Source organism: Pipistrellus hanaki, assembly GCF_964339955.1.
Source record: "Pipistrellus hanaki genome assembly, chromosome: 3".
Taxonomy (NCBI): domain Eukaryota; kingdom Metazoa; phylum Chordata; class Mammalia; order Chiroptera; family Vespertilionidae; genus Pipistrellus; species Pipistrellus hanaki.
The window spans coordinates 154,033,383-154,061,010 of NC_140505.1; the positions used below are offsets into that span (position 1 = coordinate 154,033,383).

At 41.4% G+C, this 27,628-nt stretch overlaps 1 protein-coding gene across 3 annotated transcripts in view; it reads left to right on the forward strand.

The window, feature by feature from the left end:
• The window catches only part of DENND5B (DENN domain containing 5B), a 152,265-nt gene that overhangs the window by 52,088 nt on the left and 72,549 nt on the right, over positions 1-27,628 (forward strand). For 2 of the 3 annotated variants that reach the window (XM_084877839.1, XM_084877837.1), the window contains exons 2-3: positions 17,063-17,128; positions 20,644-20,753. In XM_084877839.1, coding sequence (XP_084733965.1) covers positions 17,063-17,128; positions 20,644-20,753 — 176 coding nt within the window. The remainder of the gene's footprint in view (positions 1-17,062; positions 17,129-20,643; positions 20,754-27,628) is intronic. The other variant, XM_084877838.1, reaches the window with a different exon arrangement.

The window sequence follows — 27,628 nt, forward strand, 5'->3', positions numbered from 1 at the left end:
CCATGCTGCCCAGAGGCCCCGAGTGGCTGGGGTTGTGTGGAATGCCTGCATCCTGCCTCACCCCCGGCCGCTCAGTGCCTGTGTATGCAAATTAACCCACCATCTTTGTTGGGTTAATTTGCATACTCATTCCTGACTGGTTGGTGGGTGCCAGGAAGGTACAGTCAATTAGCATGTTACTCTTTTATTAAGTAGATGTTTGTCTAGCCAATGGGGTGGAAAGATTGAGTATACTTCATTCTCATTCTCAAAGTTCTATACAAATGGAATGTGAAACACTGAAAGTTGTAGACTGAATCCAGCAGATGAGTGAAAAACAAACACACACAAAAACACACACCAACCACTCCAGTATTTAATCATTTGATGCTGAAGAATTTATTATCCAACCAAGTTTTTAGACAAAAGTTAGAGTTGTTTACATTTACTCTGGATCCTGTTAGGCACATCTCCCATTTTTTTGTACCTCAGATTCTTCCTGTAGAAAACCATGCCATCTAATTCAGCAGGCAACCAAAGGAAAGCCATACAGTATTTCTCAGCTTCAGAGAGTGGCAAAGGATGCATTTCTTTCTTTCCCATTTGCTACCATCTGAAGCAAGTAACATTTTCTGGCTAATCACCAGGCACCCATCATCTCAGAAGCAAATTTGGTGCATCTCTTTTCTCTCCAGTCCTCTTTCCAAGTCCTTTCCAGAGAAATACCAAGGCACAGAGAAGAAGCCGGGCCCGTTTGTCATGAGCAGAGCGCCGAGGTTTGTACACAGCAGCTGCGTTCGTCCCGATCCGCCTCCGAAACAGCCTCATTACCCTGCCTTGCTCTGTGTCTGCTTTCAGCAACCTTTCTGACACAGGTTTAATGCTGATTAGTCCCAAACCAATGCTAGGGCAGGGTTTCCTGCCAGGATAAAGCGTGAACAAAATTGGTTTGCACACAGGCCAGCTGCAGTCACTGCAGCTAGAGTCTGTCAGTGTGGACCATTTTCTTGTTTACCAAGGCAAGGTTAAATTAGCACAGCATGAAGCAAAACGGATGGGGGGGGAAAGAAAACTAGCTATGCTAGTTGATTATGATGCTGTGAGTGTGGAATTTAAGGTGATTTGTAGTTTAAGAAGGGAGGGTAGTATACTGTACTAAAAGCTTGATTAAAACTTGAAAGATTTGCTTGCTGTAAATGGGGGAAAAGAATGGATGGACAGCATAATATTTTTTTAAAACATTTTTTTTTATTGATTTCAGAGCGGAAGGGTGAGGGAGAGGGAGAAAGAGATAAAAATATCAGTGATGAGAGAGAATCACTGATCGGGTGCCTCCTCCATGCCCCACAGTGGGGATTGAGCCCACAACCCAGGCATGTGCCTTAACCCGAAATCAAACCATGACTTCCTGGTTCACAGGCCGCTGCTCAACCACTGAGCCACGCTGGCCGGACAGCATAGACTTTTAAAGATTATTTAAGTTTCGCATGTTCTGAATTATTCATTTGTGCAGTGTTATTTTCTAAAATATTTGAATCGGGATTTCCTGCATTTATAGAGTGATCGCTGGTAGAGAGACTTCCAATGTAGACGAGAAGGTAAAATGAACTATGTAATGAGAGAACCTGACCTAAGAGGTCTAACTCCCTAAACTTCAGTTACCAGGCTTCCTTTCCCTACTTCTCTTCTCAGTACTGCTCCTACTGCAGAGCCTGCCCACAGATCTCCCCTGGGGACCCAGGCTTCTGACCCCATGAGCATAAAGCAAAGCTGGAATGAGGGAAGGCGCTCCATCCTCACACCTTCCACTCCACCAGCCTGCAGGGGCAAAGTAAATAACTGAGGGTAAGAAGAAGAGGTGGGAAAGAAAAGCAAATACAGAGAAGACAGTGTGAGACAGAAAGACACAGAGAAGCATGAGTTCCACAGACACAAAGGAAAGAAATGAAGTAATACACAAATCTATAGCCAGCTCTTGTGTAGGCAGATAGTAGTGGTAATCGCTTATTTTATTGGGCTCTTGAAGGACACAAAAATAGTGTATTTTTCTGCAACCAAAAAACTGACCAGTGACCAAGAACATACTAATGAAATATCAAATGAATGAAGGAGTGGGCAAAATAAAAAAGACCAAAGCTTCTTAATGGCTTGGTCCCAACTTTTTTTATTTTTTATTTTTTATTTTTTTGCGTGAGATACACTAACACAAATTATGTTGTGCATCATTATAGGAAATGAATATAAATAAATTACAAATTTTAGTTACTCTCAGCAAAGAAGCAGGTTCAGAAACTGCACAAGAAATAAGGCTAACCTGCTCACCTACTTTACATTCATTCATGTTTCTACGTGAAAAGTAAGCATAAGCTTTATTTTTCTGAAAGAATGGTTTTAATGCATATATTTAAATTATTTTAAAAATACTGTGTAGCCTCTATTTTGTGATATAGTTGTCTCTTTGCCAGCTTGAATCATTGCCCTCCCAAGAATTTTTTCTATGAGCAGTGAGGAAAAAAATTACTAATCATTTTTCTATATTCCTAATATGCTTGGTTAAGCTCATAGCAAGAACTGAATGTATTTGCTGGTTGACAGTATAGAATTTTGAACAGTCTATTCACCACCAGTAATATTGTGCTCTAGTGAATAAATAAGGTTAATCTTGGTGGAAAAAGTATTTCTATGTAACACAGTTTTCTAAATCACAGTTTACTGATTATTTTTATAGAATTGAACAAAGTCTGAAATTGTTGGATTTTTGTTCATTCATTCCTACAAAATGGAAAGGCCTTTAAAACTCATCCTAAAAGCACCGCACACCAACGCCTACTATTAAAAGAATAGAAAACAACAAATGTTGGTGAGGCTGTGGGAAAATCGGAACCCTTGTGCACTGTTGGTTGGAATGTAAAACGGTGCAGTTGCTGTGGAAAACAGTATGGTGGTTCCTCAAAAAGATTAAAAATAGAATTACCATGTGATCCAGCAATTCCACTTCTGAGTATATACCCAGAAGAATTGAGAGCAGACTCTTGAAGAGATATTTGCAGACCAGTGTTCATAGCAGCGTTATTCATAATATTCATCACATGGAAGCAACCCGGTATCCACTGATAGATGATTGGATAAGCATAGTGTGGTTTATTCCTACAATGATATATTATTCCGCTTTAAAAAGAGAGAAATTTTCTCAAAATGCTACAATGTGGGTACACTTTGAGAACATTATGCTAAGGGAAATAAGCCAGTCACAAAAAGACACAATATATTAGATCTAGTAATAATTAATGTCGTTTTCTAATACTTTTTTAAATCGAATTTATTTAAACAATACAACAAAATTTAATCAACAATATAGTTGCCGTTGTTTTCTACTACTTGTGCCCAATGCTCAGGAAGCATTTTAATCCCTCTGTTGTAAAATTCTTATGATTTTGATGCAAAAAATTCTGTCAATGCATTTTTGAGGCATTCTTCATTATTAAATTTTTTTCAAAGAAGAAAGTTTTGCAAAGAACGAAACAAATGGTAATCGGAAGGGGCAATATCAGGAGAATATGCAGGTTGAGGGAGAACTTCCCATTCCAACTGGCGCAGTTTTTCAGCAGTGATTCTTGCAGTATGCGGTCGTGCGTTATCGTGGTGAAGAATTACGCCCTTCCGATTAATCAGCGCGGGTTCTTTTTCTCTTAAAGCTTGGGCTAACCTTTCCAATTGGGCACTATACACTGCACTTGTAATGGTTTGGTTAGATGGTAAAAGTTCATAATGAAGAATTCCTTTAAAATTCCACCAAACACACAACATCACTTTTTTCGCATGCAAGTCAGGTTTTGGCGTGGGCTGCGGAACCTCATTTTTGTCCAACCATGGAGGCCGCCTTTTCAAATTAACATACAGCACCCATTTTTCATCTCCGGTAACAATTTGCTCTAAAAACGGCAAACGGTTTTGACGAGAGAGGAGCGAACTGCAAATTGTGACTCTTTGATTACGGTTGTTGTCGGTCAACTCATGAGGAACCCATTTTCCAAACTTTTGGACTTTGCCAAGTGCACGCAATTGATTGGAAATTGTTTTTTGTGAACAATTTAAAGTTGTCGCAAGCTCTTGTTGGGTAATTTGAGGATTTTGCACCAAAAGAGCTTGAAGAGCTTCTTGAACAAAATTGGACACACGGCCTCGACCACTCTTGTCATCTAACGAAAAATTTCCCTCGCGAAATTTCTCAAACCAACGCTGGCATTTTCTGGCACTAACTGCATCTTGACCAAGAGCACTACAGATGTTTTTTGCAGCCTCACTTGCTTTTCTTCCTAATTGGAACTCGTAAAGCATGCAGTGCCGGATATGCTCTTCATCCGCCATCTTCTTAGCCCTAGTTTTGCAACAAAAACCAAACCAAACACAAACTTTTTCAAGCAAAACTTGTTAATTGCACTTCACACGTTCTGTAGATACCACGTGTTTGAAGGTTATGTCAATACAAGTCAACGCCAAGCAAGATTTTAAACGAATGTTTAAAACGACATTAATTATTACTAGACCCGATAATTCTCCTTTCATAAGGTACTCAAAGTCAGAAACAGTAGAATGGTGGTTTCCAGAGGGTAGGGGGGTGAAAGGAATGGGAGTTTAGTGGGTACAGGGTTTCAGTTTTACAAGATGAAAAGAGTTATGGAGCCGAAACCGGTTTGGCTCAATGGATAGAGCGTCGGCTTGGGGACTGAAGGGTCCCGGGTTCGATTCCGGTCAGGGGCATGTACCTTGGTTGCGGGCACATCTCCAGTAGGAGGTGTGCAAGAGGCAGCTGATCGATGACTCTCTCTCGTCGATGTTTCTAACTCGCTATCTCTCCCCCTTCCTCTCTGTACAAAATCAATAAAATATATTTAAAAAAAAAAAAAAAAAAAAAAAAAAGAAAAGAGTTATGGAGATGGATGGTAGTGATGGTTGCACATTATGAATGTATTTAATACCACGGAAGTGTACACTTAAAAATGGTTAAGATGGTAAATTTTATGTTATGTGTATTTCACCACAAGAAAAATTTTGAAAAACATTATAAAATAGTTTGACTTCTTACATTCTCTCGCAAAAGTATAATTTAACGAACATTTATGCAATAAAATTTATCCACCATGTAAGTATATCTGTAGAATTATATGTATCTGGAATGGCCTTGCAGGAGAACAAATTCATAATGCATCTTCCTTTTTTTATTTCTCGGCTCTTTCCATATATCATATTGTGAAAGAAACAAATACTTTTTACAATAATAAGAATGATAATTTTAATTAAGAATTTCAGTATAATTATAATTGCAAATGTTAAATGCTTATTAAACGACCTTCATACCACTATTGAAGTATTATCCTGGAACTTGTACATGTAAGATAAAAATCTTTACACAGTCAGGAACAATCACATGCTCTTTCAACTAGCCTGTGCTCATACTTGTTCATTTACTTTAGTAAATGGTCTTTGAATTCGTATTTATTTACTAGGTACTGAGGGGTTCAGTAGTGAACAAGATATCACGCTTACCCTCAAGGAGCAGCAAGCTTTTCCAGAGAAATGGCTGTAAGCTTAGATCTGAAGGATGGCCAAGAATTTGCAGGTGGGGTTGGGGTAAGAGGGTGCGGCAATGCTAGAAAACATGTTTATGGCAGAAAGAACAGCATATGTAAAAGTAGGCTAATTGGAGAGAGCATAGTACATATGGTGAGCAGCTAGTGCTTTCTGCATGGCTGGAGCACAGAACACGAAGGATATGGAAAATTCCACTGAAAGGGCTAAGGCATAAGCAGTTAGATTGTGAAACATTCTGAAGCTATGCAAAGGAATTTGAGATTTATCCTTAGGATAATGAAGCACTATTGTGTTGAAGGAGCGTAACATCAGATTTGTATTTAGAAAGATTTCTTGGCTACTTTATGGAGTAGGAATTGGCAGGAATAAGTCTGGAGGCAGTAAAAAGGTGATGACATTTGTAATAATTCAGATGAGAGATGACATTGGATGGGGCTAATACAGTAGCAGTGGGAATGGAGAGAGTTGGATAGATTTAAGAAAAATAGGGGGTAAATATGGATGAAGTGACTGATTAGATGTGGGGAATAGGAGGGAAGGAGTAGTCAGGGTGATGTGAGCCACAGGTTGAATGGTTATACTATGCTGAGCTAGAGAAATTACCAGGTGGGATGTTGGAAGTGATTTCCTCTTTGGTCTCTAAGAATTCTTCCAATATGAGTCAAAGAATTTGTAATTCTTAATTAAGAAAACCCATTCTGTATCCCACAGATTAGACCATTTTTTCTGTCTTTTAGGTAAATAGATAGGTATGTCATTCCTGTATATAACAGGGGTCTTCAAACTACGGCCCGGGGGCCACATGCGGGCTGCAGAGGAGTCTGATCCGGCCCGCCAGGTTTTTTGGGCAGTGAGCGCAGCCAAGGTGTTACAATAGGAATTAGTAGTTCATATAGTCCGGCCCTCCAGCTCTCTGAGGGACCGTGATCTGGCCCCCACTTTAAAAAGTTTGAGGACCCCTGCTATATAATAAAAGGCTAATACTCAAATTGTTCCCTCAACCTGGAGTTCAGCTGGGAGTTCAACCAAGGGGCGGGGCTGGCCAGCCAACCACGCAAGGTCCCTCCCCCAGCCAGCCCAGCCTGATCAGCCTGATTGGGGTGGGCCGGCTGGACCCCACCTATGCACAAGTTCGCGCACCAGTCCTCTAGTATTATATGATATTATAACTTATATATAACCTTTTATAATCAATATAGTCATGTGTGAATGACTCAAAAAGTAGCTGTAATGATGACAGGCACTGTCACCTAGGCTGACAACATAAATACACTATTTAAGTAAATTAGTAAATACTTAAGAACTCTCATTCATTGCCAGTGGGAAAGCAAAGTGCTATAGCCACTTTAGAAGACAGTGTGACAGTTTCTTATAAAACAAAACATACTTGACTGTACGATTCATTAAACTGCTTGCTATTTATCCAGAGGAGTTAAAAACTTATATCCACACAAATACCTACACAGAGATGTTTCTAGCAGCATTGTTCGTATTGCCAACTTTGGAAGCAACCACGGTAATCTTTAGTAGATGAATGGATAAATAAATTGGCACATCTAGACAATGGAATATCATTTTTTGGTGCTAAAGAGAAATGAGCTATAATCCACCAAAAGACATGGAGGAACCTTAAATGTATATTACTACAAAAAGAAGGCAACCTGAAATAACTTTATACTGTCTGATTCCAACTCTATGACTCTTTGGGAAAGGCAAAGCTATGGAGACAATAAAAAGGTAAGTGGTTGCCAGGAGTTCGAGGGAGAGGAGGGATGAATAGGCAGAGCACAGAGGATTTTTAGGGCCGTGAAACTGCTCTGTACCATACTACAATGGTAGATACACGCCATTATACATTTGTCAACACCCCCAGCATAGCCATCACCAAGAATATCGTGAACTGTAGGCTTTGGGTTATAATATGTGTATCGTATTTAATTCAGCGTTACCTTCTATTCAGATACCCTCATCCCCCCACATGTATGAACAAACTTTTTTTCCTGGCTTTTACAATGCTTATTGGAAATACTGCTTTTGTTGTCTTACATTAGTAACTAAAGGGCATTTCCAACAACAAGACAGTGCCTAGTAACACTAGTAGATTCATGTTACTGAGAAGTTTGGTGTGGGTGGTGGTTAATGAAAAATGGGTGCCAGCAAGCGGAGAGCTAATTCTGTAAATCAAGAACGCTGTTCAACAAGCTTGCTGTTGTGCTCACTTTTCCTAACATTTGGAGGAGGATTTTTTTTTTTTTTTACAAAAGCTTTATACTACTTATGACACATTTTTTTATGACATAACTTTACTCATCATTGCCATTTTCCTCTTGGGAAACACAGAAAGACTGAGTCGTTTACCCAAGGTCACATATGGCTTAGTCATTCTACATTTACGCTCCAGGAACAAAAAAGCTAAGCCTCGTTCTCCACATTAGAGAATATTGAACTTTCCTTATTATAGAAAACACTTTGTATGCCAGAAGAGACTTCTTCCATCCCATTTTATTTTGTTGCTACTTCATAACTGTAATTTTGCTACCGTTATGAATCGTAATGTAAACATCTGTGTTTTCCATGGTCGTAGGCGACCCTGCTAGCGGTTCTCAACCTGTCTCGACCCACAGGTTGAGAACTGGTGCTGTCGAGTCTAAGACCATCGGGGAACACAGATATTTACATTACAACTCCAAACAGTAGCAAAATTACAGTTATGAAGTAGCAACGAAAATAATTTTATGGTTGGGGGTCACCACAGCATGAGGAACTGTATTAAAGGGTTATGGCATTGGAAAGATTGAGAACCAGTGGTGTAGAGTAAGAAAGAATGAGCAGACAGAGCCCAGCGGAACACAAATATACAGAGAGCAGCAGAAAAAGAGGAACCCATGGAGGTAACAGCAAGCTCCCTTAATAACTGCTCCGTCCCTACAAATTAGTGGAAAAGAGAAAATAACAACCTGGATGCGGGCAGCTGGACTTTCCAAGGCCGGATCTTGTTACCACTTGCGAATTTCACAGTCATTGCTGGTTTTGGGGAGTACAGCGCTCTCTCCACTGTGCTGGCCTCTCATTTCTTACATCCGGGAGCGTGAAACGTCACAGAATCCTTACAGATTAACGGGAGGAAATCTTAAATGGAAAGTAACACAACCAGTTTCGGAGACTATGAATGTGGTTGCTTTTGCTGCTCATAGACTCAGTTGGTTATTTGGGGCCCTTGACAGCGTGGAGTTCGTTCCCGGGAGAGGCTTGCCTCCTGTGGAAAGACACCAGGATCTGCCTCCCCACGGCAGAGGTTCTTTCCTCCCACAGGTGAGGGGAGTCGATAGGCGTATCTGGACTGCTCGATGTCTAGGCTCAGAGGAATAAGGTCTAGAGACAGGAAAGAGTTCCTTCATATTGGTCTGGGTTCCATCTCTCCTGTCTCCTTGTCATGTTATATAAGCTGTATTTTCTCAAGGTGCTTCTCAGTGGGAGTGCCCACTGCCTTCAAGAGAGACAGACAGTACCCTTTACCCAGGAAGGCAACCATCTCATAATACATTTGTCCAACAAAAGAATAAGATAAACACGTACCACCACAGAGAGACTCTTGCATTGATCATTGACATAGAATAACGTGAAGAGATTGGTGTCACAGAACACAAGGGAACAAGGGGATTGGAGTGTCAAGTGCTATAGGAAGGCCAAGTGGAGTGAGAGCCGAAAATGGCCTTTAGGTTTTTTTTCTTTTCTTAGAAAGAAGCTCTTCTTCTGCTTTTATTATATATATGTCAGTGCTGAGCTTTATGCCTTTGAGTTATTTTTACTTTGAATTACACCCTCCACTGCTCAGTGCTCCTGGAGAGGTTAAATCTAGTTCCACGAGTGGATGGGGAGGTGCCTGGGAGTTTGACCTCGCTCCTGCAAGGACGTGGGGTTTAGTCGGCTCTGTAATTCAGAGAGATCCCTCATGGCTGCTGAGCTGTGTCCTGTGGGCAGCAGTCCAGGGGTGAGGAGACGGGGCTTCGAGGCAGCATTTCTGCCGCCTCCCAGTGGTGTGACTTTGGGGGAATTCCTCAGCCTCTATTGAGTTTCAGCCTCTCGATCTGGACATCGAAGATGTTGACCTCGGACTTGGTAGAGTTGTGTGAGGGTGTGCAGACTGGGATGCCTCCTCAGTTCCCCTTGAGTGATGCCTTCGAGTCATGTCAGTCTTCAGATTTTTAATTAAAATGAAAAGCCATGCTGATGCAGAGAGACTTACAGGTTGTTTTTGCTTAGCATTTTCGTCCCAACAACTTCAAGTAGTTGTTGGAAGAATAATGCTTCTGCTTGTTGTGTGTAGGAAGGTTCTCTTCCCCAGTGAATCTCATTACTAACATTCTTTTGCCCTGTTTTGCTAAGTTAGAATAAAATTGTATAGACCATGTTAGTGAAATAGATGCACCTCTATCCTGTCTAGTAATTTATATCTTTCTTTTAGAGAACTTTGTTGATTTCTAAAGTAGGATTTTTTTAAAAGAGGGTAAGAGGAAACATTGATTGGTACCCCTATGCGAACTAGATTGAGTTGCTTGTGCTTCTGATTCCCTAGGTAAAATTTTGTGTGTGTGTGTGTGTGTGTGTGTGTGTGTGTGAGAGAGAGAGAGTATTGTCAGCGAAAAGTAATGGATGGAAATGGAGGGAAAGGTCTGTTTTAACTGTGTGCAAATAGCTGCTTTTTTGAGTCAATTTGAATCATCTTAGAATGCTAGCTGTGTAGTATAACTTGTCAGATATAAATATTTTATTCCGAAAGGCAGCAGGTGCCCCTCTGGGACTCTCTTTGGCAGAGAATAATTCCGTTAGCAACGGGGGAGGGTTTGTTTTATGTATCACAAAATGCAACATGAATAATAATGTTAATATGCTTTCACACAAATAATTGGATAAGTGAATCTCATAAGATAGATATCTAATAATATTACTAATAATGCATTGTTATGATAGTAACTAAATGTTCATATTTTATATGTGAGGGAACCTTAAAGAAATTACTAGACCCCAGGTATTCAACCAGAACTAGATCCTTGCTTTCTTGGCTATAATTATTATTTGAAAATCACTTAGATATTCTTCAAAGTAATAAAAATCACCTATTAAGCACTGATTTATTTGAGTATTAACCTGAAAAGTTATGGAATCTTTCCTCTTAAAGAGTTTCATGATGCCAGGTACAGTACTTGGGTGACTTTAAAAGTTTGTTTCTTATTTTATTACAAAAGGGATAGTTGCCGGTGGAAATGGGGTTCTCTCACTGAGTCGCAAGGAAAACGCTGTGGAGACCGGGTGTGGGAGGATGTGAAGCAGTGGGAAGCTTAGTGAAGCTAAGGTAAACGCAGAGCCTGCCCTGCGTTTAGCTCCGTCTGCTCTGAAAAAGCTCAGCCCTGTCTTCAGCAGGTCCAGAAACGGTGCCAGTGTCCAGGCGTGTTGCACCATTGGTTCATTCAGTCCAGTTAATCCCTGTCCTCATATAGCAAGCTTAGCAGCCGGGGCCTTGTGCTCAGACCCACCCTTGGGGGCTGCTGAGAGGGGCACATGGCTGCTCTGGAGAGAAAATGGCACAAACCAGCAATCCAGAGAAAGAGAGAACACTTTCTCTTTTCTTATGTTTTTTATTGTTCATGGTGTTACAGATAGCTCCCGTTTTCTCCCCCTTTCAAGAGAACACTTTCTAAAACTTGGGTTATGCTGTCTCAGGCTTGGGAAGAACCAGGCATCCTTTCAAACCAACCCATCAACTTCCTAATCTTTCCCAGGCTGGCGCTGGGACCTCCCCTTAACCCCGTGGTCGGCGAACTGTGGCTCTCAAGCCACATGCGGCTCTTTGGCCCCTTGAGTGTGGCTCTTCCACAAAATATCACCATGGCCTGGGCAAGTCTATTTTGAAGAAGTGGCGTTATAAGAAGTTTAAGTTTAAAAAATTTGGCTCTCAAAAGAAATTTCAGTCTTTGCACTGTTGATATTTGGATCTGTTGACTAATGAGGTTGCTGACCACTGTCTTAATTTATTTCCTAGATCTTGGGAAGGGTGGGGGCTGTGTCCCTTATCCAACCCTATCTTTTTTCCAGGCTAGACTGGGCCTCTGTGGGCATGTCTTAGTTCCTACTGTGCATGCCTCAGAGTAGGAGCACCCCACTCCCCACCCCCCTGCACCATCTTGGCTCCTACTGCCCATGCGCCCAGCGGAGGACTCTCCTGCTGTTTTTATTCCTCCCCCATAATGTTCCTTCCTGCTGGCTTAGGAGGATTAGGTTCCCAGGGTGGAAGATGCCCTGGGGAGTGTGTAAAGCTGTAATTTCCTAGTGAAGCAAGCAGGCTAATTGTCTGATTCAGTTCCCCAGTTTATTCTGCTTAATACTATTTGATTCCCTTTACTTTCCTCCATTAATGTCTAGCTACCTACACTGACAGTATGACAAGCATGGATTAGGAGCAAAACACTTGCTTTGTTTATTTCTCATTATCACAGGACTGTGGTTAGGTGATTTTTGCAATGAAATAAGCCACTGTTGTGTCGTGTGCTTGGTGGTAGGATGCATGGTGCCGAATTAGAATCCGACTGGTCTTTGTCCTGAGTTCCTGGCACACTGGAAATTTACTTGAATGAGTTAATACCTCCTATCTTTAAAAACCAAATCCAGAACCCTTCCCTCAACCCCATGTTCTCCTCCAATGTTAACCTCCATCTCTCCTCTTTCCAGCAGAAGCCCTCCGGAGAGCTGTTTGTACTTTTTTGCCTCTACTTCCTCTCTCGAGTTCTTTCTTGGATAGCTCCACACAGGTTTTCACCCCACCACTCCACAGAAACCTCTTTGTCAAGGTCACAGTGTCTTCCTCCTTGTTAAAACATTTTCCTTACTTGGCTTCCATGATAGCCATGCTTCTATTTGTTTTTTCTTTTTCTTTTTTTTCTCCCTCTCACTGGCTGCTTTTTCTCATTTACCTTTCTGCCAGTTCCTCATCCTCTCCCCAACCTCTTACTGTTATGTGAGCCTCCTGGAACTCTAACCCTGGCCTTGCTGTCTTCATCTACATTCATTTCCTAGGTGATGTTATCCAACCCTGTGATGTTAAATACCACCTATTTGTTATTCACCCCTGAATTTCTGGCTTTCCCCCTGAATTTTAATTTTTAAAGAATAGTTTATTGATTTTTAGAGAGAGAGGATGGGTGAGAGATAGAAACATTGGTGTGAGAATGCAACATCGATTGGCTGCCTCTTGCATGTCCCCTACTGGGGATCAAGCCTGCAACCTTGGCCAGGAATTGAACCAGCAACATCCTGGTGCATGTGATGATGCCCAACCATCTGAGCCACACCAGTCAGGGCCCCCCCTGCATTTTAAATTCATATATCTAACTAGGTGTCTTAGACCCTAACATATTCAAAATGAATTTGTATTCCAACCCTCTGACACAGCCCCTCATCCCCCAAACCAAAACCCCCTCCTTCTCTTATGTCCCTCTTTTCAGTAAATAGCTACACTTCCTCCAGGTGCTCAGACCGAAAATTGTAGAATCATGATATTCTTCTTGACAGCTCCTTTCTCTCACATCTAATCTGTCAGCAAGTCATATCTTTCATGCCTTCAGAATTATTTAGAATCTTCCTACTTCTCACCACCCTAACTCTGTTTCCCTAATCCATTCTGCCATCGCCTCTTGTCTGGATTATTGCAGAAGGTCTTTTTATTTCACTCTCACCCACTCTCTCAGCTGCTGGGGCGATCCCTCTGAAACAAATGCCCTTCTCTGTCTAAATCGCTGCAGTGACTTCCCATAACCCTTAGCGTAAAATCGAAAGTTCTCACCATTCTGTCCAAGGCGCCTGTTTTATCTGACTCCTGGTTGCCTCTCTGACATCTCCCGTGCTTGCCTCTTGCCGCATCTCAGCCATGACAAGCTCATCTCTGCCTCAGGGATTCTGCACTCGCTTCTCCCCCAGCCTGAAATATCTTTTCCTGAGACGACCTCTTATGGAGAATTAAGAGCACAAACTCTGGAGTCAGATTGCTTAGGTTTGAATTTTCTAGTTGTTACACTTATTGTGCCTCCATTTCTGTATCTGAATCTGAGGACAATAATAGTACCTACTTCATCAAATAATGGTGATGATGGAATGAGCTGATATCTGTAGAGCACTTGGAATAACAATGCCCTGCAGTGTTTCCCAAAGTGTGGTACGCGTACCCCCAGGGGTACGGGAAGAGTTTGGTCGGGGTACGTGTTGCACCGGAGTGTGGTGGGGATGTGCACTGCACCGTGCTTAGCTGCGCCTAATTCTATGTTGTCAGGAGTACGAGAGGGTACTCAGCGTTACGAAAATTATAGAAGGGGTACACATATGTCAAAAGTTTGGGAAACACTGCCCTATAGGAAACTCTCTGTGTTAGCTGGGATGGTGATGATCAGGCCTCTACTCCCATGCTGCCCGCTCAGAGATGATTTAAATAGTGCCAGAATTACCAGAGTAAATGGTAAGTGTGCCTCCTGGGGGATCTGCTTGGAAGAGGACCGCCCCCTGTGATATAGGACAGCTCATGTACAGGTGAATGCCACAGTCGTGCCCCTTCATTTTACTTTCCAACCTGCTACCTTCCACATGCCTCCCCATTCCTCTTCCCCTAGTCCCGTGGTCGGCAAACTGTGGCTTGCAAACGACATGGGGCTCTTTGGCCCCTTGAGTGTGGCTCTTCCACAGAATGAAGAAGTGGCATTAGAAGAAGTTTTAAGTTTAAAAAAATGTCGCTCTCAAAAGAAATTTCAATCGTTGTACTGTTGATATTTGGCTCTGTTGACTAATGAGTTTGCCGACCACTGACCTAGTCAGTCTGTCTTGTAGGACTCACTGCTGTTCAGTATTTTGTCTCCCAACCCCAGCTCATGCCAGTTCAGGCTGAGTCTTTGCAAATCTGTGTGGACAGACATACGAAGGAGCAGAGTTACCTCATCACCACATCTTCTCCTTTCCCCCTCAGCATGGAGTGCATGGGCAGCATCCAGAGTTCTCCATTTCCTCCCCTCTCCTTTACCACTTGCTGGGGAAGCATTTTCACTCTGAATATTTTGTCCATATTACGTGTGTGTGTGTTTGTGTGTGTTGTTTTATATGTGTTTTAAAATGAAAAAGGGACAGGGTAGAAGAGATTAATTACCTTTTTAAAATTTCCCATCTATTTTCCTTTTCTTTCTATCAACAAACTTTTTCAAAAAACATCTAGACTTCTGTGGTATCCTTCAGGAACAGGCAGATAGGGAAATGCTGTGAGACTTGACCTTGCTCTGTAGAGGAACACTGGTGGCAGAAGCAGTCTGAGGTGGAAGTGGATAATGAGGGAGGGAACTCCCTGGGGCCCTGGGAGGGAGAAGGTTCAGAGAGGAGATAAGGGAAGAAATCTGTAACAGGGCCACCAGACTGGGGTGCAGCTCCAAGGTCACTCATCTCACAAACCCCGCTCTGCCTGCAGCCGCGTGCACAGGCCATAGAAATCCTCAGCAGTGGCCAGGAGCTGGGCTGGGGTCCCATCCCAGTGCCAGGGAGAGGAAGCATGGAGCCACCAGAAGGCCAGGTCTCACGCTCCCAGCCACAGTGAGAAGAGGGGTATTCTCAGCATTCTAACATCTTTGCTTACAGTTCTCTGTATCACTGGCCAGAGTAGATTGGCCTGGAATGACTTTCATTATTATTATTATTCCCCCCCCCCCCCCCCCCCCGTTTTCTCTGATGAAATCAGAAACAGGGAGTCTTTGAAGTAATTGGAACGAATGGTAAATACTCCTAGTGATACCCTGAACACAGCCAAGAGTTTTCACCTTAATCAGGACCCAGTGGGTTTTAGATAAGAGCCTATTCTGTTAGACCAGTTAGTGGATTGTTTTCTCTACTTTGTGTCTCATTTTTGTGAGAGCGATGCTTGCTTTTCCAAATGTGTGTGTGTGTGTGTGTGTGTGTGTGTGTGTGTATGTATATATTTTTACTGATTTCAGAGAGGAAGGGAAAGGGAGAGAAAAGCATCAATGATAAGAGAGAATCATTGATTGGCTGCCTCCTGCACACTGGGGTTTGAGTCTGTTGATCCCATCCAATGTACCGCGTTACAGTCACTCGTCATTCATGTCTCCGAGGCTCCTCTTGGCTATCGTAGTTTCCCAAGCTTCCCTTGTCTGATAATCAGGACAGTTTTGACAAGTATTCATGAGGTATATTGTAGATGTCTCCTCTTGGAATTTGATGTTTTACTCCAGATTATACTGAGGCTACAGGATCATACGATGAGACTATGTTTAGCCGTGTAAGAAACTGCCAGACTGTCTTCCAAAGTGGCTGTGCACCATTTTGCATTTTCACCAGCAATTTATGAGAGTTCTGTCACTTGTATACTTGTCAGTGAGTCAGTTTTTTGGACTTCAGCCATTCTGATAGGTGTGTAGAGGTTGGGATATAATTTTTAATTTAGTCTTACCATCATATTTTGTTATATCTGACTATCTCATATAATAATCCTATATAATAAAGGGTAATATGAAAATTGTCCCCTCGACTGGGAGTTTGGAGTACGAACAGGAGGTGGGGCCACCCGCCAACCTCCCGCGTCCCCTCCCCATGGCCAGCTCGGCTCTGATTGGACCCCCCACCCTGATCCAGGGCAGGGCTGGCCAGACCCCACCCGTGTACGAATTCATGCACCGGGCCTCTAGTCCTCTATAATAAAAGGCTAATATGCAAATTGTCCCCTCAACCAGGAGTTGGACTGGGTGTGTAACTGGGAGTTTGACCAGGGGGCAGAGCTGGCTGGCCAACTGCCCATGGCCCCTCTCCACAGCTGGCCCCGCCCCAATCACCCTCCCCCCACCTCCTGTTCAAGGGCAGGGCAGGCTGGCCAACCACCAACGGCTCCTCTTGGCTGGCCCAGTCTGATCACCCCAATCAGGGCAGGCCGGCCGGACCCCACCCATGTATTAATTTGTGCACCGGGCCTCTAATAGAAACATAAGCTTTCTCCTGATATTTCTCTTTAAATTACTGTTAAAAGAATGTGTGCTTTTTTCCCACTTGAATAACAGTTATAGATGTTTAAATAGCATTTCACTTATTACAATCTATAATAATAGAAATGTAATATGCTAATTAGACTGGATGTCCTCCCGGACAAAGCTGCAGTGGGCAGGGGCTGAGGCAGAGGCGTCAGAGGCCCGTGGCGGCGGCAGGCAGGGGCTGGGCCAAGGCCCTTGCACAAATTTCGTCATCGAGCCTCCAGTAAAATGTAATTACCTGTTCTCTTTCCTTTCTTATTACTAGTTTATAAGCTGCATACAATTGGCGTTAAGTTACATTCCATTGCTGTTGATGTTTCATGTTGATTGCTTTTGTTTAATTTTTTATTCTCATTTTCCATTCTTCAAAGTCAAATTTTTTGCTTTTTTGTTTGTTCATAAAGCTTTTTTGTTTCTGTTACATCATGTAGTTTTGTACCAATGGCTAGAAGCAAATCGTCATGGTGGGAGCCAAGATGCTGCAAATACGACCTCAGGTAAAAATAAAAAGTTGAGGTGTTAGAAATCATTACTAACTTAATTCGCCCAAGCCCATCATAATGGTTTGTTTATTTATTTCTGCTCAGGTAAAAAGTAGGTATTGTTTTGTGTTTCTATTCTTTCTTCTTCATCTTAATTTTTTTTAAGATTGCATTTGCTTCAAGTCTTGAAAAAAAAATTATTCATGATCCTGTAAGCTCTCTTGGCAGATATATCCTTTTTTTTTTAGGGGGAAAAGTTTAATTGCAGCTAGGTTTAGGAGGAGATTACTTGACAGTATTATTTGAAATTAAGTCTTTATGTAGTTGTAGTGGGGGGTATTAATATTTGCACAAATTTACAATCCTTGTTCACTTCAGGATAATGTTTGAAGGTGGATTTTAAGTTAAGGATGCTTATATATAATTTCTAGTTCCTGGGAATCCAGATTCTTAGACTGATTCATTTCTCCTGCTAAGTCCTAGCAATAGAATCTAAGTGAGAGGTTTATTAAAACCTACCTGGGCTCAACATGAGAAGGTAAGGTTATTCCCCATTTCACATCTCCAAAAGGTATCTCCAGGCTTTTCCTCTCCGACCGGTGCTAGTAGGAATAGCTGAACCCACCCATTTCTAAACCCTCAGCAGTGTTACCAGCATTTCTCCGTAGTTGTTTATTCCCCTAATTTCCTTCAAAATAATATTTGCCAAGACAGCTGCATATATAGCAATGATCTTTCCTAATGCCCCCACCCCACTTTGTGGCACTCTACTGAAAGGTGGTGGTGGTGATGGTGTGATGGTGATGGTGATGGTGGTGGTGGTGGTGGTGGTGGTGGTGGTGGTGGTGATGGTGGTGGTGGTGGTGGTGGTGGTGGTGGTGGTGGTGATGGTGGTGATGGTGATGATGATTCTGTGTGTGTTTTTTGTTGTTATTATGTTTGGGTTTCTGTTTTCATGAGTTTTTTGGGTTTTGTTTTTGTGAATTTTTTTCTCTCTGGAGGTGGTTTTCCTTCTCTCTCTTCTGGTGATTAATTGGTCCTCAAGAGGGTGTGGTGTTCCTTAGGGAGCAGAACAATTATGTTGAAAATGGCACTGTCGTGACTTTTCTGATTTACCTTTCATAACTTCATATATGAATGAGGATAATGTTACTATTTTAACTGAACTCAGGCAGGAATCATTAAAAGGTAAGTGTTCCAAGGAGTTCTGTCCTGCGTATGTGCCGTTTCTTATGCCCCACAGTGTTTCATATTTTATTTACATTCATGGGTAATAAAAATAAGCATTTGGGGAATTATGGGTGGGCGAAGGAGGGCGTTTTTTGGTGGCTGCGTATTTCTGAGGCTATCCTGTTGCTGTCAGTAGCACAGTCAGCAGATAGACCTTTAGAACCAGGAGGAAGTGTCTGTTTTCTTTTTTCTCTGACTTGAGGTGAAGTAAAAAGTAACCTTTTTTTAAAATGAAGAAGTGACTAATCTAGAATACAGGATTAGCTTAAAGATGACATTCATCCTCCTGAAATAAACTCTTTTCTTCAGACATGAGAAGTAAACACTTCTGTAAACACCATTTCCCATTGACTTTTTGGTGTTTACAGACCCTTAGAAGCAGGGTGCAAAAATGGTAACTTCCCTTAGGGATGCCTTTGACATTTGTCTCCTGGAAGTGAAAATTCTCTACCCCATCTCTTAAAAGATGGAAACATGGGGTAGAAAGATGAAGTGCTTGCCTAAATAAATAAGAGGAACAACACTAGCCAGGGGCTCAAATTAGAAGCAGTAGGTTACTTGCAGCAAACCTATTTAAATTGTGTGCCTTTGTTCAAAAAAGCTCTTGGATATTATATTGCAATCTCCAGCAAGGTTTTAGAGCAAGCACGTCAAACTCAAAGATTAACACGGGCCAAATAAGGTTTAAGTTTATAAGGGCCGCAAAAAAACAAAAGCTTCAATTTTCATAGAAAGGTAGGTTTATTTTGATATAGATGAGCTAAATACAAAGGGCTGAAATAAATGAGTAGTTGTTACCATAAGATAATAGAACGCTTTAATAAAAATTAATTTTTTAATATTAACTTATCAGACCCTGAATGCACAAATTAATAAGCGTAATGCAAATAAACCTATTTTTCTTGTTCTCCGAAAGCGAAATATTTCCTGTTGCGCACACCAAACAAGTCAGTCCAAGACTAATGATGTGGCAATTGGCTACTAAAATATTCGCTGCTAATATTAGTGGAGAGAAATGGTGCACGTGTGCATAAGGCGTGTAAGGGAAATGGATGCAACACGATTATAGTAATCTAGTCATAATCTAGTAATTTGTTATTAATAATTATGTAGAACAAGATATTGTAAAAATTAAGTTATGAAAATTTTATTGAAATACTGTTATATTGGCTGGGCTGAAAAAATATTTGTTGTGGGCTGCATGAGTTTGACATGTTTGTTTTAGAGTGTGCCTTTTCTCTCCTGTGATCTGTTTTGCACTAAAAGGTGTTTTAATATTCATCTCTTCATATTTTTATGAAAAATGGGAATGGAGTTTGACTACATGTCCAAGTGTGACTCGTAAATTGCTTATTGATGTTTTTACTTTTACAAATACTGGTAACTGGCATTTATCTTTTGATATAGCAGCTCGTGTTTTGCACTTAAAAAGTAAACTTTAAAAGTACAAAAAACACAAGAGAAAGAATAAAGTTGCTCCAAGGTCTTCTACTTTCTCAATCTCACCTTTTTAAAACTGAGAATTTAAGATCCATCCACCTTAAAATAGTTTATGAAACTAAGGCATTTGTAGGTAACAGGTCTCATGGGGGTTAATTTGATCGAAGAGATAGAGAACTGAGCTGACAGCTATTATTAAATTTTCTTATATATAACAAGCAAAGACTAGTCTACTTTTCTTTCCAGATTTTTGACAGGTGATGAACTTGGCTTAGAATAGATTGCTTCTTTTCAGAGTTTAGTGTGTTTGTCTACTAAGCTTAGACAACTCAGTAATGATGTTTCTAACTCTGTTAATTCTTGTAAAAGCCTGGAGATGCAGTCACATTTATGAGAGAATTTTGTGGAAATTTAAGCCCACTGCCTTTTTTGAGTACTGCAGCATTGTGTCTGTCCATGTACAAAATTTTGGGATCATAAGAGGTATGATCAGTTTAATTCAGGATGTTTCTTTAATGAATTAAATATTTCCAAATTGATATTTTTATCATTAGATACTGCATTGAGGACAATAATTAGTTTACGGCAAGGACTATATCATATCTGACTTTTAGTATCACTTGTCTATCCAGGATTTAAAAATTCAGATTCTAAAGTCTTCAATGCAGACCTTTTATTACAGGTGTTTGTGTTTTGTTTTGTTTTTCATTCGTCCATTGAGAACTTTACAATGCAGACTGTTAGGAGTAGAATTGAATTAGATTTCAATACCATCAGTCAGTATAACTACAAAATAAAACGAAAGCTATGGCGTGCTTTTGAGGAAATTATGGATACTAATTGTTAATTATTTGTTATAGGTGAAAATTTTGACCAGAGTCCTTTGAGAAGAACATTCAAATCCAAGGTTCTGGCCCACTATCCTCAGAATATAGAGTGGAACCCTTTTGATCAAGATGCAGTGAATATGGTATGTATTTTTCTTTTCCTTTTTAGCCTTTTTATTTTACTGAGATGACAATAGTGACTATTTTGAAGGTCTTACATTATTTTATTTGTTTATTTATTTATTGATTGATTGATTAAAATATATTTTATTGATTTTTTTAGAGAGGAAGGGAGAGAGATAGAGAGTTAGAAACATCGATGAGAAAGAGTCATCGATCAGCTGCCTCTTGCACACCCCCTACTGGGGATGTGCCCGCAACCAAGGTACATGCCCTTGACTGGAATCGAACCTGGGACCCTTCAGTCCTCAGGCTGACGCTCTATCCACTGAGCCAAACCGATTTTGGCAGTTTATTTATTTATTTATGTTAGCCCTCACTCAAGGATATCTTTCATTTTATTTATTTTTTTTAGAGTGAGGGAAGGGAGGGGGAGAGAAGGAGGGGGAGAGAAGGGGAAAGAGAGAGAAAGAGAGAGAGAGAAACATCCATGTAAGATGTCTTTCTCACATTGGTTGCATCACGGCCAGGGACAGAGCCTACAACTGAGGTACATGCCCTTGGCTGAAATTGAACCCGGGACCCGTCAGTCCAAGGGCCAGTGCTCTAACCACTTGACAACCAGCTAGGGTATTATTTAATTCTTTAAATATCCATTTTTATATGATAATATACTCATTTATAGTTGTAAAAAATTAAACTCGGGGAGTTTCAGTAACTTGCCTGAGGTCCCCATAGCAAATAATTATGTACAGTGGACCCCCTCCAAACCATTTTCTCTTCCTACTATTAAAGCTGTGTTGTGTGTTTGTATTAACTAACACAGAGATGGCTTTGATAAACAGTGATATTACTTTATTTTCCTGGAAAGAATCCTGATGGAAGGAATATGATTACAGCTCTCTTATTTCAAGGAATGTTGTATGATAGGCCTGGAATGTACCATAGTCGCAGAGTAAAGAGAAAAAGGACCTTTAGTGCGTCATTTAAACAGTAGGAATTTGTTTGTAAGGGCTTTGAATTAATGTCATGTATTACCAGTGGTGATTTTAAGCCCCTTTAGAGATTCTTGGGCCTAGCTAACTTAAGTAGGTCATAGTTTACAGTTCATTTAGAAATTTGCAAATTAATCGTTTCTAATAAAGAGGGAATATGCTAATTGACCAATCTTACCCTCACTAAGATGGTGGCACCCATAGCCAATAAAGAGAAAATACGCTTCCGAAACCGGTTTGGCTCAGTGGATAGAGCGTCAGTCTGTGGACTGAAAGGTCCCAGCTTCGATTCTGGTCAAGGGCACGTACATTGGTTGCGGGCACATCCCCGGTAAGGGGTGTGCAGGAGGCAGGTGGTCAATGTTTCTCTCTCTTATCGATCTATTTATCTCTCTATCCCTCTCCCTTCCTCTCTGTAAAAACTCAATAAAAAATATATATTTTTTTAAAGAGGGAATATACTAATTGACTGCCACACCCTCAAAAGATTATGGTGCCTGGCCCCCTCAGCTCTGCCTCATCCAGCCAGAGACACACACCCCCCCCCCAGTCCCCTCAGCCCTGCTGGGGAAGGCAGTTGGGGATGACCATGCTAGCAAGGGAGCAGTTAGGCGTCAGTCATGTTGGCAGGGGAGTGGTTAGGGGGCTAGCAGGCAGGCAGGCGAGTGGTTAGGAGCCAGCAGTCCCAGATTGTGGGATGTCTGGCTGCCAGTTGTGAGATTGAGCCTAAACCAGCAGTTGGACATCCCCCGAGGGGTCCCAGATTGGAGAGGGTGCAGGCTGGGCTGAGGGACACTTCCCCCTCCCTCCAATCCACAAATTTCATGCACCAGGCCTCTAGTGGGAAAATATTAAAGAGTGTAAAAATAAAGCAATGGAAAAATGGATAAGAATGTAAATAGATTATAACACTTGATCCTCTTAAATTAGTAAGATATTTCAAAGTATAAATTATTTTGTGAGAGATTAGAATGGTGTCCATAGCTAGGGTCTTAACTACAATATAAACCCACAGTCATTTGGAACCAGATATCATACTTGATGTGTATGTGTTTTTCTTTTAATCATTTGAATGGATTAAAAGTGAGATATTCGTGAAACGAGGGAGGGTCCTGCTTAGAAGCCTGGGTAATATTTTAGACCTCCTTGAACTCTGTGATTATAAAAATCAGGGGGCCCCAAAGTGAGCAAATCAGAGATCAGGCATGATAGGCACCGAAATGATTAAAGGTGGACTGAGACACTAATTGGTATGGGTTATTTGGGTTTTGGTTTTTTTTTTTACTATTTTAAAGGTAGAGCCAAAAGACACTGTTACTAAAAGGGAAGGAAGTTAATGTTTAGTAGATGATGCTAGACACTTCATGTATGTTACTTTCACATACATGCTTGCAGGTACCCATTGAAGACCCTAACTCATATTTCGCAGAGGTTTAGTTACTTACCCAGAGTTATACAGGGAGTCTCAGAGGTTGAATCCAGATCATTTTCCCCTCCAGCTCACCCCCCACCCCCAAACCTCCTTCGTGCTATCTCCCCCAAAGAAAAACTATGCAACTTAGTTTTGACCTGTGCCAGGATGATATGGGTCACCCTGGACCTTTGGGTGAGAGTAGCGTGGTCATTTTTCTAAGGACAAATGCCTAAGCCTCTTGGCACTTTAAGTCATCACAGAGTCCGGTGCAGTTATTTCTCTAAACTGTCACCCAGAACCAAAATAACCAGAGATGCCATTTCACTGGAAGTTAATTCTACGGAGCCCAGCCTCCTCTTTGGTGAAGACAGAACTATAAACATGAAGTAGAACACAACTGTTGTGCTTATGGGAGTTGGAGAATTATGGACAAGTTTCTGACTGAAATAGCCAACAAGCAGCAGTGACAAAAAATACTTTATCAGCTGCTTCTGCCAGCAAGTTAATGGGGAAATAGTAGAGTGTCAAAATAAAGCAATGGGAAAATGGGCAAGAATGTAAATAGATTATAACACTTGATCCTCTTAACTTAGTAAGATATTTCAAAGTATAAATTATTTTGTGAGAAATTAGAATGGTGACTAGGGTCTTAACAATATAAACCCACAGTCATTTGGAACCAAATATCACACTTGATGTGTGTGTGTGTGTGTGTGTGTGTGTGTGTGTGTGTGTGTTTCTTTTAATCACTTGAATGGATTGGAAGTGAGATATTCATGATAGCTTTTGCTTCTGTCTGCAAAAAATTAATTTTTAAATTAATTATTCATTTCCTTGCTCTGTCTTTGCTATTTTCCTCTCTCCTTGCCGCTGAGGTTATTTTATGTAAGCAGCAAAAGTTTTCCTCTGGAGAATAAACACATGGGTGTGTATTTTGATGGTTAAGCACCACATAGCATTTTGTTCATGGCTGCAAATCTAAAGGGATTTGCTGGCACTCCTCGAAAATCTCTGAAAAGCATCCCATTAAACTGGTCTGCATTTGGGTCATAGATTTACTGCCCTTAATGTCCTCTCTGATTTATTAGTAAGCGCATTTGTATGAAGCTATAATTTATTCCACCCAAAGGCATAAAGCTTTGTTCTGTTTGTGAGATTTATCTTTATTGTTGGAAGTATTACAGATGTTCTCCCTCCACGCCCCCCCAATGACCCCCTCCTCACTGCTCCTCCCACCTCCAGGCCTTTCCCTCTCCTGTCTCTCCCACTGTTGTTTGTGTCTAGAGCTTTGTTCTTGCTGTTAGCAAAATCCCACTCCAAGGAGTGAGTCACCGCCTTCTATAGTATCAGTCATTCCTCTAACAAGCAACATTGATACTTTGAAATAAGGGTCAGTAATTTCACACACAAATTAAGTACCCCAAAGCAGTGAACTTCATTAAATAAAATAATTCCACGTGTATGAGTGCAATGCAAATAAAATAGAAAATAGATATAAGTGACAGGTGTAATTGTTTCTGAATTAATTGCTTTTTATACAGTGAGTGGTCAGATTATTATGATCTCTGAATGCATATATATATTTATATATTTATATATATAAAATATATATATATATTGGTTAATTCAAGAGATTTTTATGGGGGTGGGGATGGAAGTATCATAAAACAGAGAATAATACAACAAACAGTCTTATTCCCACCACTCAGAGCTAACACATGTCAGCGCTGACACTTTGCTTCAGATCCATACCTTTCCTCATAAAGCAAAGCATTGCAAATAGAGCTGAAGTTTTCCTGCCTTTCCCCCTATTTTAGATCTCTCTGAGCACTCTGTGTTGGCATCCAGATTGTTTATGCAGCGTTCTGGTAGATAGATCTTCTCCTTAAGAATCTGTGGCTTAGTTGGTTGAGAGTTGTCCCATGCACCACAAGGTTGTTGGTTCAGTTCCTAGTTGGGACATAAGCCTAGATGGTGGGCTCAATCCCTGGTAAGAGTGAGTGCAGGAGGCAGCCAATCCATGTTTCTCTCTCACATTGATTTCTTTCCCTCTCCCTCTCTCTTTTTCTCCTTGTCTCGCACCCTCTTTCCCTCTTTCTCTCCTCCTCCTTTCTCTCTCTCTTCCTGCCTTCCTCCCTCCCTCTCTCCCTCTATCTCCCTGTCCCTTTTCCTTTCTCTCACTCTAAAACCAATAGAGAGGAAGGGAGAGAGAGAGAGAGAGAGAGAGAAACATCAATGATAAGAGAGAGAGAGAGTCATTGATCGGCTACCTCCTATACCCCCCACTGGGGATCAAGCCCACAACCCAGGCATATGCCCTGACTGGGAATGGAACCATGACCTCCTGGTTCCTAGGTCGACACTCAACCATTGAGCCACGCGGGCCGGGCAACAATTATTACTTTTAGAAATGAAAAAGCAAAGGCATTTTCCAGTTCACAGTTCTCAGATTAGAAATACAATTCTTACTTTTTTTTTTTTTTTTTTTTTTTTTTGTAGGAAGAAAATTTAAGAATTCTTAACATCTGTTATATGTAGCGTAGAAAGTCATTCTTTAATTTGAGCACAACTTCTGGCAAGCTTTCTCTATAAATGTTTGACTGTGTGCTCAAAAAAGCTACAAACCCTTCAGGGAATATTTGGCAGCTGTTCAAGAATAGTTCAAGGTGTAATTTTTGCGGTTTATGGTGTCAGGAAAGCCTATCGATTAAATTAAATCTTTATGTTGACTTCAGAGGTCGGCATGTTTCTTTGTGGCCTACTTGAGGTGATAAGAGAACTACAGACTGAATCAAGAGATGAAGTGAGTCTGATCCTGTACTCCCCAGCTATCGTTTTTTTGTTTTCTTGTTCATTCATTAATGTATTCATTCAACAAATGTGCCATGTTTTCTGCTAAACAAGTTTGAGTTTAGCCTGGAGCAAGAGTGTTTCAAATCATTCGTCCTACAACCTTTTTTTTTAAAAAAAAATATATTTTTTAATTGCTTTGAGAGAGAGAGAGAGAGAGAGAGAGAGAGAGAGAGAGAGAGAGAGATTGTCGTACAGAAGCAGCAGTAGAGAGTGCTGGGCTGGATGAGTGTGTTGGTGTTCCAGTAACATTTTGCTTTCAGGCCAAAAGGCTGTAATTTGTTGGTTTAAAACAGGATTATCATTTTGCTTATGAATCAACAATTTGGATAGGGTTTGGCAGGGTTGCCCTTCTCAAAGTCTTACCCATTCCTTTACCTTGTCAACAGCTGCTTTCACACTACAGTGGTAGAGTCGTTGTAACAAAGTCTGTGTGGCCTGAAGACCCTAAAATATTCATCTGGATCTTTACAAAAAAAACGTTGGTGGGTCGTTGGTGTCGGCACTCTCGGCGGCCCACCCAGACTTGCTGGGAGGGTGGCAAGGTTCTGGAAGAGCATGTGGAACTAGAAAAAAATTGGGAGCCATTTTTAGAAATACAATCTGCTACAGGGACAAACCATGTGGATACCTAGGGGGGAAGATCATTGCAGCCAGAGGGAATAGCAAAATTTTGGCAAAAGCTGGCTGGGTGTGCCACAGAACAGCAATCTGGCTAGTGTTGCTGGAGCAGAGTAGGTGAGCTATAGAGCAGTGGGAGGTGAAGGCAGAGAAGTTGCTGGGGCCAAGTCATGTGGGGCAGGATTTCAGCTTTTAGGGAGATGAGAGGCCATTGGAGGGTTTCCAGAAGAGTGACAAAATGTAACATTTTTTAAGGATAACTTGAGCTACATGTGGGGACTAGATTTGGGGGGACAAAAGCAAAAGCGGGAGACTGGTTAGCAGAACGTTAAGTAGTCATCAGGCAAGAGGAGATGTGACTTAATAGTAGTGAGAGTGAAGATAGAATGAGCTAGTTCGTTTCTGAATATATTTTTGAAGGTAGAATTAGTGGTCTTTGTTGATGGGTTGGATAATGGTATGAGAGAGAATGAGAAAAGTCAGAGATGACCCCAAGGTTCTGAGGCATTCTTGCCGCCTCCGTGGGACCCCTTTGAAAACCACTGCCTTTCTTTGCAGGGAGGTTGATGAGCCAAGAGGCACATCTAATTCTGTCCCACTCCTACTGCTGAAAACCCCTCAGAGGCTTCCGTTGCCCTCCCCAGATGTCTAAGGTCACTCACCAAAGCCCTTCATGGCCCACCCCTAATTCTCCTGTGTTCTCTCTCCCCTCCCCTCCCCTTGCATCCTGTTCCCGGCCCACAGTGACTTTCAGTTACTCAGACCCTTGTGTTCTGTCACCTATTGTCCTCTCTGCCTCCTCATCTCACGCTTAGGTTTCCGCCTGGATTTTCTTTTTTTTTCCAGGAGCTCCCCCTTTTCTCATTTATGTCCTTCTGCTATGTTTACCCTGTGATAGTACTTCCCATACTTCATCCCTTATGGTTTTTTAATCATATGTCATTCTTATTGGACTAGAAGCTCCAAAGGAGCAGGGACCGACTTGTATCTGTCTCTCTCTCCATCTGTCACCATTGAG